Source organism: Strongylocentrotus purpuratus, unplaced genomic scaffold, assembly GCF_000002235.5.
Source record: "Strongylocentrotus purpuratus isolate Spur 01 unplaced genomic scaffold, Spur_5.0 spur5_scaffold_9, whole genome shotgun sequence".
Taxonomy (NCBI): Eukaryota; Metazoa; Echinodermata; class Echinoidea; order Camarodonta; family Strongylocentrotidae; genus Strongylocentrotus; species Strongylocentrotus purpuratus.
Genome location: NW_022145615.1, coordinates 26967543 through 26983545, shown reverse-complemented (window position 1 = coordinate 26983545; position 16003 = coordinate 26967543). Strand labels below are relative to the sequence as shown.

The 16003-nt window shown below is 36.9% G+C and overlaps 1 protein-coding gene and 1 long non-coding RNA gene across 2 annotated transcripts; one reads left to right on the top strand and one right to left on the bottom strand.

The window, feature by feature from the left end:
• The first annotated feature begins 3473 nt into the window (after positions 1–3473).
• On the top strand, positions 3474–15055 carry LOC753210 (activated RNA polymerase II transcriptional coactivator p15). Its single transcript, XM_001177085.3, has 4 exons — positions 3474–3711; positions 8287–8385; positions 11966–12074; positions 12897–15055. Exons 1-4 carry the CDS (start codon positions 3655–3657, stop codon positions 12977–12979), a joined length of 348 nt encoding a protein of 115 aa, XP_001177085.1. The 5' UTR covers positions 3474–3654; the 3' UTR covers positions 12980–15055.
• Positions 5921–7668, bottom strand: LOC115920610. The gene is made up of 2 exons (XR_004062427.1): positions 7493–7668; positions 5921–6378 (listed from the first exon to the last, which is right to left on the bottom strand). It is a non-coding gene; the product is annotated as an uncharacterized LOC115920610 (long non-coding RNA).
• Positions 15056–16003: the final 948 nt, after the last annotated feature.

Below are 16003 nucleotides of genomic sequence, written 5' to 3'. Positions count from 1 at the left end.
AATAATAATCCTCATCATTATTGTAATTGTGTTTATTGTTATTAGCCGCATTCACACGGTGAAAGCCAATTCAGACGGTAAAAAAAAAGAAAATCTTACAAGTATTTTGTGGTTATCTTGTGGTTTGGAAACCACAAGATAACCACAAGATTAAACAGGCGCGGATCTACGGGGGGGTTAGGGGGTTTAAACCCCCCCCCCCCTTGGGCGGCCCCCCCCCCCCCCAAAAAAAAAAAAAAAAAAAAAAAAAGAAAAAAGAACGCACGCTGGAGAGAAACCCTTTCAAGTGCAAATATTGTGAGAAGATATTCAACTCATCTGGTAACTTAACCAAACACATGATAACTCTGGATATAACTGTGTATTTAACTGTTACTTGATTTAAAAAGACGTTATCATGCACTGCTTTTTATGGTCTCCATTGTGTTAATAGATGCCAGGAAAACATCACTTACGGGGTTCAAATAAACACCCCCCAAAAAATCGGGTCGCCGCTTCGCGGCTCGTGGACGATGCTCCGCATCGTCATTATTTTGGTCAACCCCCCCCCCCCTTAGCAAAAAGCTAGATCCGCCCCTGAGTCATCCCCCCCAGGTGTACAAACCTGTCTACGCCACTGTGTGTGTATGATTTACTCTTTTTTTAATGTAATCGAGGATGTATTATCATCAATATGTACTCGTGAGTTTGGCTGACAGTCCTGTGACCTCTCTGTTGATTTACAAAAATATGTTTTTTAAATCTTCTGTTGATGGTCCTGTATTATTCAGAAGTTTTAGGACCAATGCTTTTTTTTACCCAAATGATTAATTGGAGCTAGTGGAATGTTGTTTTTATTTCCGACTATTTTTGTTCATTTTTTGTTTTGTTTGTTTGTTGTTTGACCAATAACATATTTGAAAGTAATGCCAAATGAAATAAGGATTCATTGAATCTACATGTAAACTTAAAATAATAATATGCATGACAAATGCTGTACAAATGGGAAAGGATTCCTACTTTTCTTAAGTAATGAAACGTTAAAGAGAAGGGCGACTTCTGGTTAAAATCACTCGTTTGGTGTGATTTCAATGCTCGTATCCCGGAAATGGTAGTCCAAAAAGTGATAAACATCTAATACAAGTGAGAGATAAAGCGACCAAGCGGATTTTTTCCTTTTTCATATTACTCCTTAAAAATGCAGTTTTTAACGCATAATTATGCTTTGAAAGAGAGTACATCAATCTACAGGTGAAGTTAAAGGTTTCTTTCTCATATTTGGAAAACCTTACTTTATATTTTTCTTCGGGGTGCAACATTGACGAAAAGCCCTGGAGAAATGAGAAAACAAGGCCAATTGAAAACTTCTTTGGGAAGCGCAAAATCAAAATAAGATCCTGATTAATTTTTATAAGGAGGAATTCAGTATTGAGACCAGGCGGAAGATTCCCCCTTCATTTTACCCCTTAAAAATGCAGTGTCTAATGCATGATTATGATTTGAAAGAAAACACATCAACCTATACAGGTAACGTTAAAGTCTCTTTCTCATATTTGAAAAACCTTACTCTATCTTCTTTTCCCTACATTAGGGGTGTACAATTAACGAAAACTCCTGAAGAAATATATTCTAGAAAACAAAGCAATTGGAAATGTCTTTGAGAAGAGCAAAGTCAAAATAAGATCGTGATTAATTTTATAGGGAGCAATTCAGTATATTTTTTTCTTCCAACTTTTAAACCCTTTATAAATAATATTTATCCATCATACCTTATATGTTCAGGTCTCAAAATTACGAGATCTAGAGAACATGAATACACGAGCCAGCAAGGCGACAAAGCTTTAGAAAATGTTGTGTTTACAATATCTAATTCTTATGTACTTTGCTTTATATAAAGAGCGCAATCCATAATTATATACCAACAATTTTTCTCCATTTTTGTTTTCTTTCTTCTTCTCTATTTTGGGCTCGCCCCTTCAAGTGCCGACCGGGGTACGAGTCCCCCCCCCCCCCCCCTGTGATCCCCAGATATGTCACAGGCACGCATAAACAGAATTTGATATATGGGCCTTCCTATATAATTATTAAGAAAAATGTTATGTTTTCGTAAAGAATATAATTATGTAACCATTGGGAACATCAGATATTAAAGGAATAAAACTTTACACCAGGGGGGTGTTTCATCAACTAAAATCGATTTCGATTTTAAAAATCAATTTTAGGCCCTTAAAATCGATCAAATCGATTTTAAATCGATTTTAGGGCTTTAGTGAAACACCCCCCTGGAGAGACTCTGCTACGGGAGGTGACGTACATTTTCCCTTTTGTCGCAACGGATGATTTTTCATTTCACACGCAGGAGGGGCACTTTTTTTCGCTGGAGAAGCAGTTTTCTTAATTTTTCCCTGTTATATATTAAGTGCAGCATATTATGGTACACTTACAAAAGTTGGAAATTCGGAAGTCACTTGAGAAAAGTGCAGGGTAAAAGGAAAAAAGGGAAGGTAGAGGATTACATGGATAGAATGTAAAGTCAAAGAGGCAGACAAGTCCCTATAAAAGAGTTGTGCAAACTTGCAAAAAACATAATTGGCCTAGAAAGAGTTTGTCCATGGGGTCTCCAGGGGTCGCGGACTATATTCCCCCGCAAAGTTTGAAAATCGCTACCTGGGGCGGGGGGGGGGGGGGGGGGGCTAGTTAACTTTTGTGTTGTTGTTGTGTGTATGTGTGTAGTTAACTTTTTTTTCTTTTTTTTTTAGGTGTGTGTGCTCAACGAGGGGGAAGGATGGATAGTGCCCACTATTTTTTTTTTTTTACTCAACAGCATCCCCCTTTTTTCTTTTTCTTTTTGCCAGGGGAGGGGGCCCGTCTTCGTTTTGTATTAAAAAAAAGAGTAAAATTAACGTGTTTTTATCGTATTTTGCCAGGGAAAGGGGCCGGCCCCCCTCCCCCTGGATCCGCCACTGCCTCAACCCGTTTAGTAAATGCCGGATCGGCCCTTGGACATTTTGTATCCATGATTGATGGCTTGTCTCTGGTTTTTCAAGGCATGTACTTCCAGGTCAAAATGATAGGCCTAAATTTATTAGACTTCAATTCAATACGAAAAAAACAATATATGATGTAGTTGACGATTCCAAAATATTTATATGAATTTACTCTCTAATTTTTTTAATAATTAATCCAGTTTTGTTCATGACAGGGCCTATAAAAGCGGCGTCATGTGAAGCGCGAGTACAATGAACACGGGGATTCCCCTAAAGAGCGTAACCTCGTTCTACATATTCTTTACTCAAACAAATACTTGTTTATATATTGCATGTTTTTACCTATTATGTTAAAATCAATGCCCAAAAGATACTTCAGATAATAAATTTATTCAATTGAATATATGAAGTAGATATAAATTAAACAGAAGTACTTTTTAATGATCGATTTGATAGATTAAATCAAACTTAATTATTTAGAAGGTCTGAAAAGAAGCTGCGAGAATAAACGCTCCGATACAAAGTTCACAAGACGTGCGCGTACCCTTTACATTTTACATGTATGTTCAGTACACGTGGCCCGCGCCTATAATTGAAACATCGAGACTCATTTCTCTGCAGGTCGTTCATCAAATTCACACCCAATCTTCAAATTTCAAGAGGTCATATACTAATAGTCACTAACAACATGCCTAAACACAAGAGTAAAGAGACCCTTCAAGCTTCAAGCAGCTCAGAAGACGAGGTAAGCAAACGTTGCTTTTGCATCATGTGCATTGGTTGGAGAAGGAGACGCGGTACTCGTAGAGTCGAGCCATGCATGTAATGTGTCCCACTCTGTTTGTGGTAGAGAGCAATACTACCAGTAGTAGTACTACTACAGTCAGACCGCAGCGTGCGCGAATTCGCTTCCATTTATTCATATCGTATGCACGAATTTGCTCCTCATGAATACGTAATAAGCAAAAACATGGCACAGTTCTCATCTTTCTGCTATGCTCAGGATTCATTTAATGACATTAAATTCGTCATGAATATTGAGCCAGAACTATAAACATTATAATGTACTATTCAATAAATAGTGAGTGAAGTTTCAAAATGTGAAAAAAACACCAAAAAAAACTTGCAAAAAAAAATATTTGAAGAGTCGGATATACACGTTAAATAACCATTTTTATCGGGGGTGCATCTCGCTGAATTTTGGCTTACCACATAATGTAGATATTTTCCTAACATAATAATATACTTCCTGTGAATGTCTGTCTCAATACCAGTCAGGAACAAGCAAAGTAGTAGCTGATGCATAATAGACTCCGGCGGAAAATAAGACATGGCCGATCGACGAGCGTTTCGCATCGAGATCAACCGGGGGATACCACGTTATATATAGCTCTGCGTCTATTCGCGGTCCAACCAGTCTGCGCGCTATACGTGAACACGCACAGAAAATAGACGGAGATTAGGGATATTCATGAATTACTCTCGTGTGCGTAACCCCCGGTCGTAGAGGCTTTTGTATTGCCCCACATACTTATTATTGTGTACGATACTCATGCGCTACATAATTATAGAAGTGAACGGAAAGTACAAAGTTGGATACGGATACGCACACAAGTACAATATAGAATTCCAGCTCTAGGGACAGAAGAGGGGATTTAAGTGTCTATAAAGGCTATTTTTGGCCAGGCTTTGATATCATTTTAACAAAGAAGACACATTATTCGTTAGGAAATGTATGTTTGTGTAAATACAAACTTTCAGGGGGGGGGGGGCAATGTTATTGAAAATTGAAAATATGATTGTTCCCATCCCTGCTATTAATTTCATGGTTGTAAAAGTTCTGAAATGTGTTTTTATATTTGTAAACCATGGCCTAATTAGAAGAGCCTTAAACAGGAATTTCTTTTGGTAATTCCCAGACATTCGATGATGGTAATATTTTATTTCATAATTCTTTTGTCAATTGCGTTACTCCAGTTCATGTGTATTCCTGGAAATAAAATATTACAAAATTCTTTCCCTTATTCTCTTTTCTGTTTGATTTTGTTTTAAAGTGACCCGCGGAATATATATATATCTGGAAATTTATTTTCGGGGTTTGTTTGTGTGTAATATGACCCTTGGATAGAAATATAAGTGTGCGGTGGGCTGAAGGGCTCAAATAAAACTTGTAGAATTCTAATTTTCATCTTCAACATCATTATCACAATCACAATCGTCATCGCCATCACAATCATTATCATTATCATCATCACCATAGCCATCATCGCCGTCACCACCTACATCATCATCACCACCATTAGCATTGCATCACAATCATCATCATAATCACCGTCATCATGATCATCACCATGCACCACCGACATCGCCATTAATTGCCATCATCACCATCACGTTAACGACCAGCATTGCCATCATAATCACCCTCATCAATCATCACCACCATCAGCATTGCCATCAAGATAATCATCGTCATCATGATCACTGTCATCATTATCATCATCACCATAGCCATCATAATCACCGTCATCATGATCGCCATCACCACCGACATCATCACCACTGCCATCATCATAATCACCGTCATCATTATCATCATCACCATAGCCATCATCTCCACCGTCGCCATCACCACCATCACAATCATCACCAACATATCAAAATATGTCAATGCTTGACTATTTATATTATGTTTACCCTGTGTAGGTACTATTTTGGGATGAAATACAAATCTGCAAAATATATCTTTTAAAAAGATTGTTTTTCTTTTGTGGGGGGGGGGGGGGCTATTATTTAACAGGTCTGTGTAATTCACATTTCTAAATCAAAATTCATGCCAACTAACCCAAGAGAAAACCAGGTCTGGTTTCTTCTGAATAGCCTAGTAAATGGACAAAAAAATGTATTATTTAACACTACTACAAATAATAAATGCGATAGGACTAGGAATAAAATTTGCATTTTCTAATATTTATATTTTATTTATAAACTGACTTTGACATTTATGTTGAGACCATCACACGCATAAAATGTGTCGCTGAGAATAAAAGTATTATTAGAGTTAAATATTGTTAAATTGTATAAAGGTGACAGTTCAGTCAGTTTTCTATTAATATAATAAATGCATTGTTCGTGTGAAGCTCCAGAATCCCACCTTGGAACTTTGGAAGTATCAGAGATTTTTGTTTTATTGAAAGGAATAAGGTGAACAAAATCCTTCTCGTCCTTCTCCCAAACTCCCCGTTCAAGATTGTTTGTTCCAACGTGAAGCAAAACTGCGGTTGAGTCTTCAAATAAATAACCATTAAAACGAACAAAGGCATGGAGTCCAGTAAATGTTGATCCAGGAATGCAATGGAGACTGATGTGTGATGTCTGTCAATGTCCCGCAAGCTTCGATGGTTGAGTGCGTCTGTCAGAAAAACAACAACAAATGATAAGAAGAATAAAATGTCTTAGTTCAATGTATGGGGATTTGAAAAGATCTTATCAAAGTAGCTAGCCATTTATGGTAGACAAAACTGGCTTGCTTTCAAATTTTTTTTTTTAAATGAAAACAAATTACAGGTGTCAGATTCATGAAGTTTTCCCTTCATTTTTCAAGATGTGCACAAGTTCTAAAATGTAAGTATTTACCTTTGGCTTTTTGTTTTAATTCTGCTCTGTTCATAATCATAATATTAATAGGTCTACAACTCGCACAAGGAAATGCTGCTCATTTCTGTGGCTGGCTGTAAGGTTTGAGTTAAGCAGAAGGCAGAACCAAAGTTTGAGAATTCCAAATTAATATAATTAATTATCCTGTAAGTAATTTGTCATTCTAATAACTAATATCCAGCTCAGCTCAACTCAGCTCACTCGCTCAGCTCAGGATTCCAGTACAATTCGATCAGTTATCAAACCCCTTCATTACTTGTCTAAACATGTTTAAACCCTTGTAAATATACATTTAAAACATATCATTTGATCTAGATTTATAATGAATAGCAATGAATAGCAATGACTAATAAGCAGTCGATTTATTTACATTGCTGTCGATTTGCGACAACAAAAACTAAAAAGCTGACAAAAATATATACACATGGGACTACATAAATTCCTGCTGTATGCGCCACACAATGGCACAGCGTGCAGCGACACACAAGCAACCCCGCCATTCCTGACTAAAAGGCCGTAGCCATAGCAATTCCCCGCGATTTCTAATCATTTTCCGTCTACTTCCGGTAGATTTCCAAAATATAGTCCAATAATCTGGGCATATTTCTTATTCAAACATTACTTGCATCTACGTGTTTTCAACATCAAATGATGGACTGGTTATCAAAGACGACGTAGGATGCAAAAATTCGAAATAATATTATCAATACCAGTCAGGAACAAGCAAAATACGACACTATGTAATGAGTAGTTAATTTCCGAGGACTAAAAAACGCTCTTTTTGTTTGCGATAAAAGTAAGCCCAAAATGTAACTAATTTTGGCAAATTTGGTGTCAAAGAACGGCGAAAATTTCAGAGATTGACTTACCCCACGATTCCGCCATGATGAATTGCACTGTAAGCCATACGAGGGCGAGAAAATGATGCTACCAAAATCCCGTGGCTGCTCTCGTGTTTTACGAGAGCGTTGTAAGCGAGCTTTTCACCGAACGGGAATCTGAATAAAAATTGCCGCACAGCCTCATTATCGCGCACGCTGCGGTCTGACTGTACTAGTAGGCTGTTGGAGAATTACAAATTTAGAGTGAATGAGAGAGTGAGAGAGAAAGTGAGCCTTAACGCATTACTTGGCACTAATTCGGAATCGTATCCATACTTTGACACATAACTCTGGCTTTAATTTTTGATAAAAACATACCAAAAATCAACTAAATCTTCATCAATTGTTCCAATAATGGTCATGATTCAAAAGTTGTTGTTTCTTACCTGTTTCGTGTCAATTTTCTTATCTTTTTTGGAGCATTTTGCCTTTAAAAAAACGAAGACTTATAATATAGGCCTACACTTTCTCACAGGATTCTGTGGTCTAGATCTATGCCTCTATCATGTATGGTTTCTTTAGATGATGAAAAATTGACCATCTGTTCACACTTAAAATGTAAAATACAAATAAATTTTGAATCTGTGAAAGTTTTGAGGGGAACTTATTGCAAATGCAATACATCAAAAGATTTGTTTATGAATTTTACTATTTGTTATGCACTTGTATTATTTTCCACATTTAATTGCAATCTAGAATTAGACTATGAAGACTTGACTACTTTGTAAATTATAATTAGGTTTTTATTGTATTTTTCTTTTCCCACTCTCTCTCATTAACAGCCTACTCCAAAGCGATCAAAGAAGCCAGCTGCAAAGCCTGCTGCAAAGAAACCTGTAAAGAAATCATCCGATGAAAACGACACCTCAGAAATGTTTTCTGTAAGTTACCTCTTTCCTTAATGGTCTAAAAATGGTACACTTTTAAAAAATAATATGATGGTAGGTCTTTGTGAAAGATGGATCCTAATTGGAAATCCACCTGATTGAAATTCATTTGAAATTTAATTGTAAAGGCTTGTTCAGAAATTCCGCAGTAAACCGCCTTTGAAAAAAAGCTGCCATGTTTGTTTTACGTGTTTATGAATGGCAACCGCACGCAACAAATGACTTGCCATATTCACAGAGCTCTGTGTTTATAAAAAACACAGAAATGCATCATAGAAAAACCGCTGTGGTTTTGCTGCATCATATCTGAATGAGGCCTAATTGTTGAAAAAGAACAGAGAATTTCAAGGTAATCTAATGTCTGCTCCCAGCCGGCAAGCCAGAAGGATGTGGGTGCATCGCAGCCCAAGCCCAACAGTAAAAGAAATAAGAGACATAATAAAGAGAATAGAAAGTGTAATGCCAAGAAGAGAGACAAAGTTAAATTGATATTGACTAATTGCCAGAGTGTAAGATCCAAAGCTGGGGATATCGAAGTGCTCATCGACTCCGTTAAACCAGACTTCATCTGTGGAACAGAATCGTGGCTTGACCCAGAGGTTAATAGCAGTGAAATCTTCCCAGACAACCACTCTATCTTCAGGAAAGATCGTGAACAGCTAAAGACTGGAGGTGGAGTCTTCCAAGCAGTGAAGGGGGATTTGATTACAACGCACTGCAGTGAACTTAACTCTGATTGTGAAATATTATGGACTGAAACAAAAATAAAGGGGTGTAGACCCTTGCTTGTGGGAGTCTTCTACCGTCCACCGAATGACAGCAATGGTGAAGCAATCGACCACCTGGCGCAATCCTTTACAAGGTTAGGAAATAAGATCAATTCTCACAATGTCATCCTCACAGGGGATTTTAATCTACCCAACATCTCGTGGGATGATCATGTTGTCTCCAGCAGGAGTGGATACAGCACCAGAGCAGCTGATAAGCTTGTCACTCTAGTGGAAGAATTGGGACTTAATCAGCATGTCACCCAACCTACAAGAATTCAGGGAAACACAGAAAACATCTTGGACTTGATCTTCTCCAATAACCCTGAAATAGTGGACAAGATATCTGTTACAGATGGCATTGCTGACCACAGCTCAGTGATAGTGGACTTAAGAGTAGCTCCTACTAGGAAGCGTCCGATAAGAAGGAAAATCTACCTCAGGGGTAAAGCAGATACTCAGGGTATCAAGGAGACACTTCAAGACTTTTCAGATACTTATTTCCAAACGAACCAAGACAAAAGTGTAGAGGACAAATGGGAACAAATTAGAAGTGCAATACTACACACAATGGAAAAACATGTCCCGCACAAGTTTTCCACTAGCCGATTTAACTTACCATGGTTCAATAGATCACTACGTCGTACGATTAAGAAGAAACAGAGATTATACAACAAGGCAGTTAGGACAGGAAAGCCGGATGACTGGGAATCGTTCAAGGCCTTTAGGAAAAGCACCCACAAGCTCATTAAAGAAGCCCGTTCTTTATATGTTAGGGACACTCTTGAATCGGCAATTCTAGAAGAGCCAAAAAGGTTTTGGTCTTACATTAAGCAACTGAAACAAGAAAACTCGGGAGTAGCAGATCTCCAGCAAGGGGAGAAGACTGTAAGCAACGACACAGACAAGGCAAACGTTTTGAATGAACAATTCCGGAGCGTTTTCACCAACGAGCCTCCTGGATTAGCACAGTCCCTTGGCAACAGCCCTTACCAGAAGATTGGACATCTCAACATTACTAGGAAAGGGGTCGAAAAGCTGCTCAGCACGCTGAAGACCAACAAAGCACAAGGGCCGGACGGCATTCCACCGTGGTTCCTGAAGATCGGAGCTGAGCAGCTATCTGCACCTTTGCAAGACCTGTTCCAATCTTCCATCAACACTGGAATAGTACCGCAAGAATGGAGAGACGCCAACGTAGCCGCCATCTTCAAGAAGGGGAGCAGGAAGAGTGCTGCAAACTACAGACCTGTCTCGTTGACATCAGTACTGAGTAAAGTCATGGAACACATCATACATAGCCACGTAATGAAACACCTAGAAAATCAACATATCCTATCAGACTTCCAACATGGGTTTCGTGCTAAAAGATCTACTGAAACGCAGCTAATTCTCACAATCAATGATATTAGCCAAGAACTGGATAGAAATAAGTTAGTCGACATGGCAGTGCTTGATTTTACAAAAGCTTTCGACAAGGTCCCTCATCGTCGCCTAATCTCTAAACTACAATATTATGGTCTTGAGGGAGAAATCACTTCTTGGGTGAGAAGTTTTCTGATGGGCCGCACACAACGAGTTGTCATCAATGGTCATTCATCTCTACCTGCATCTGTTACATCTGGCGTACCGCAGGGTACAGTGACCGGCCCACTATGGTTCTTGTTGTACATTAACGATCTACCAAACAACATGGCCTGCACAACCAGATTGTTCGCAGACGACTGTTTGCTGTATACAGCCGTATCAGCTGATCAAGATACCAGCGTACTGCAGAAAGATCTTAGACAACTGGAAAGCTGGCAAGACACATGGCTGATGAACTTCAACCCAACCAAGTGCTGTACCATGACCATTGGTAAGAGAAACCCCCCTCATCACAAGTATAACTTTTGTAACCATAGTCTCGAGAGTGTGTCTTCTCATCCATACCTGGGTGTTCACATATCGAATACATTGAGCTGGAATACTCATACTCAGGCAGCTACCAAGAAAGCCCAGAGAATACAGAATGTAGTCCGCAGGAACTTGTGGAGTTGCAACAAGAAGGTGAAATCAACTGCGTACCTGGCGTTAGTAAGACCGCTTCTCGAGTATGCATCGTCAGCTTGGGATCCCTCTACCAAGCAGAATATCAAGTCCCTAGAACGTGTCCAACGACAAGCAGCCAGATTCTGTACTAGCAACTACAGTAGAGAAGAAGGCACAGTCACCAAGGCGCTAAAAGACCTAGGATGGGAATCGCTTCAAACTAGAAGGAGAAACCAGAGACTCAGCATGTTATACAAAATGAAGAATGGACTGGTCGACATTCCTTTGTATGACTATGTACAACTGAATCCCAGGGAAACCAGGGGGAACAACCAGAAGTTCCTACAACTTCGCCACAAAGCTAGAGCCTACCAGGACTCCTTTTTTGTGTCAACCATCAAGGACTGGAATAACCTCCCAACTTCCATAGTAAACAGCCCATCATTAACCACTTTTAAGAACAATTTACTTAAACATACCCAATAATTTGATTAGAGTCAACCCACACACAGCGTGCTCTGTCTACAAATACGTTAGCGTGGATGTGTCTGGAAAGGACATTTTGCTGACCAAATCATACAGATACAGATCTTGAGTTTGGATAATGACCAAAAAAAAATGAATGCTTCTAGACGTTCAAGTGTTCCTAAAAAATCATGACAATTATTTACACTCACTCTTCTGCTCCATTTGCCATAGTTACATTTAATTATATTATCTTTATGTTAAAGAAAAAAACCCTGATATTTATTAATGAACAAACTTTGTCTTTTCAGCTATCCAGACAGCGATTTGTTAATGTGAGAGAGTTCCGAGGAAAAGTCTTGATTGATATCAGAGAGTACTATGAAAAAGAGGTTGGCGATCTTCTCCCCGGAAAGAAAGGTTATTATGATTTTGAAGATGAAATGCCTCTGTGGAAAGGGCAAATTATTTGTTGTGCAACAAGTGCATTATGAATGCAAAGAATCATGTGTAACCGTATTTGAATATTTCAACATATTTTTAGTTAAGGGAATGTCTATTGCTCAGCTTTTTGTGGTATTTGCTTTATCAAGCTTTTAGATATTAAACATAGGATGTATTTTGTCATAATTTTAAATTTTAAATCAATAATAAAAGTAATTACAAGTCCTTCAGTAGTAAAATTCTATAAGAACAGCCCATTTTCATAAAGTAACCAAACTTAATGCATACGTCTTTGTGAAGTCCCTCAATACAATCATTCACCTTTAAAAAATATTACATGTCAATAGTCAGAATGCAAACGACATATATTATGTGTTGTTAGGTAGGGCAAGCCATAATGTTTGTCCTACCTAGCAACAAATACCCTATGCGATTCGCATTCTGGCTATTGAGACTATATTATTTTTCTAACGGGTAAATGAAATAATTTGTATCGAGGCACTTCACAAAGACGTATGTATTAAATTTGGTTACATTACGAAAATGGCCTATTGTTGGAGGTAATGTTAGTGATTTGTATATTTATTATTTTGGGTAGGCAAACCTTTTGCTAAACAATATGATTTATTTTTCTTATTCAAGCATGGATATTTATTGTTGTGGTGGCTTCTGTTAAGATTGCATTAATGCTTCCAGGTCATAAAGCAGTAGTTGACAGGAGGTCCTTTTTTGGTTTGTTTTTAATGGCCTTCTCTTCTTAATCAGATGTCTGTTTCATTTGTGTTTGTTTTTCTCCAGGAATCAGTTTGACGGTGGATCAATGGAGGAAGCTAGTCAGCCAGGTTGATGATATCGACTCCAGGATTGAAGAGATGGCTTGAGTTCTCCTTAGCGGGTTTCTTTCGTCGTCTTACTATGTAGAATATCTAATTAATGGCCACAATTATCAAGTCTGTAATAAATTAAATATCTTACAATGTCTGTCGCAATAGACACTAAACTATTGTAGTATTTTAAGCATTGACCTAAGATTTATCATTAAAAGCAGAGTGTGTTGCACCATCGATATTAAAGATCACTAATTTCTCCCCCGAAAAAGTCTACCACACTAAGTACATAATGAAGACTGTTAGCAAGTCTTCCTGCTAATTTTTTTTATCAGCTTGTAATATTTATGTAATGTAATGTGCTATTTAAGAGTAATGAAGATATTGAATTTACTGTAACAATGCAGCTGTAGGCGATTTTGATGTACATTTTCATGCAGCTATTGATTATCAAAATCATTTTTTTCTTCATTAAGTTTCAAAATATTTAGCTTTAAGCTTTTCACATCACTTTTATCATGTCATCATTTGGTTTTTCATTGAGAGTTTTTCTCATTTTAAAGTGCATTTGCTTTAATATAGACCTGCATTACAAATATAGGTCGTAGATTGTCATTTTGAATATAGTTTCAGCCTCATGTAGAGTAGATTTTCCTAAGCAAGGATGCCCTATATTTGATTTTCTTTTTCCCAAAGCCAAAGAGACCAATTGTGGACAAGTTGGGAGACCCGATAATAGCTTCTAGCCAATTCCTAGATTGAATTCCCTACAATATGATTTCTTGAATTATCAACAGAATCTTTGAAGTAAAAAGCAAAAACTAAAAATGTCTTGATTTGTACCAAAAATAAATTCAGTTATGCAGCGACTAATTTCCTTATTTAAGTGCAATAAATTGTATCAGAATACCTGAGTACCTGAATAATCATAGGGTCAATCCATCAGGTGGTTTTCTTGGTCCAATCACCTGGATAAGTATTGTTATGACACTTTGCCTCACTTTTGCCAAAACATGAAGTACAGTACAGTGTATGTACTAGACAGATCTGTAATACACCCAAAAATACACAAAAGTATTATAAATACATGTATTATAAATGGAGTCCATCCGCACTTTAAATATTTTATCCTTTGTGTTCTCTGTGATGTAGTTATACTTCATATCATGTATATCTATCTCTTGTATAAATTTAACCATCATATTTCATCAATCATTAAATCAGAATTTCTCTGATTGTTTTATAATGAGTAGATTTGATACCTTTTTTCTAATTTGCACTGTTTTTCTTTTTTAATTATCGTAAGGTGCATCTTTTCTATGATAAACATATGTGTTTTGTGGTCTATTAACTTGGCTATTCTAAAATTTGTATTTGTAATTAATACCGTAAGTCTCCAAAGTGTACCTGAACAGTTCTGCTATAAATAATATTTCGTCCATAGTTGGTTAAATATTACAACATCTTCACAAATGGAAATACATAATTAAAAAATGTCAAGAAAAACGATGATTGACATTAGATGTTGAGTTTTCCCCCTTCCCAAGAATTGTCTCTCTCAGATTTAATCTGAATCCAACTTGTTAATTTCATAGTCATCCCCCATCTCCCCCCCCCCCCCCCCCAAATTCACGATTCATTTTATTTGATGTAAATAGCAACTTGCTTTGAAATAAAAATTAAAATAACATCTGGGCCTTGTTTCAGAAGAAGAAAAAAAATTCAGTAGCAAGTGGCAACCTTTTGTTATAAGCCATTTGAGAGATACAATCTATGCATGGGTAGATAAAAGTCATTTTTACAAAACTTTAAAACCCATCGAGAAAAATCCTGGATAAATGTTTGTGAACGTTATTTAATCATTACTCATATATGCATCAAAGTTACATTCTATGATGCACAGTTTCCCAGGCAACTGAATTGTTCCGTCTTGTATAATCTGATGGAGCTGACAAATTATATTACAAGTATTATTATCTGTACTTTTTTTGTAAGAGTAAGCATTGATTGTCTATTCAGGGGCTTTTTGTTTTCACTATTAATATTTAAAAATTGTAATATGTAGAGAAGAATATTTAATATACCAGGCTCATTCGTACTTCAAATAATAAAAAGATAGCGATGTAGTAAGTTTTGAAGTATCAGCAGTCTGATCTGTAATTTTGAATACTATGAGTGAGAGATGGATGTTGATTGGTAATATGAGAGAAGGCAATAGACCATTTTTGTAATGTAATCAAATTTAATGCGTGAATCTTTGTTTTTTAAACAAATATTTCATTCACGTGTTATGATTAATAGTACTTCAATATCAACATGTGACTTGCAAACATTAAGTGTTGCTAGGTAGGACAAACATTATGGCTTCTCCTACCTAACAACATGTGATGTCATGTGTGCAAATCACATTCCGACAGTTGAAATACAATAATTTTGTAACAGGTGATTTGTAACTGGGCACTTAACGAAGATTTGTGCATTCAATTTGATTACATTATGAAAATGGCCTATTGTGTTATAAACTAGTTGCCATGAAGTCCTGCCCTCACATAATGTATGTTTTAATAAAAGAAAAAAATAAGAGCAACAGATCGATGAAAATCAGAGAACAATCTACAGCAAAAGGCAAATTTATTAATTTTTTCAGTTGTGATTTATCATACTGATGATTTCCCTTGTAAGCAGCTCTCCATTTGTTTTGTACAGAAATTCATTTTCTTTGTCTTTTAGTCATATCTATACCCTGTATATATATGAATGGACTGTATTTTTTACTGGTATATTCCTTGTATATGATAGATTCATTCTTTTATTGACACCAAGAAGGGGGATATTTGAAACATTTGACAAATGGGGCATCGTTTCACAAAACCGTTGTATAAGTACTATTTCACCAATGTCCTTTTGAAACGCATGCTAGATTTGATACACATGTTTCAATTCAAATCATTTAATTCATTTATTTATCAAACCATCAAAATATATATACAATCAAAATAAATTACATCAAAAATTTAGCAGAACACAATGATGGTTTGGTGACCCCGGAGAAAGCAGGGCTTATACCAAGGGGCCACC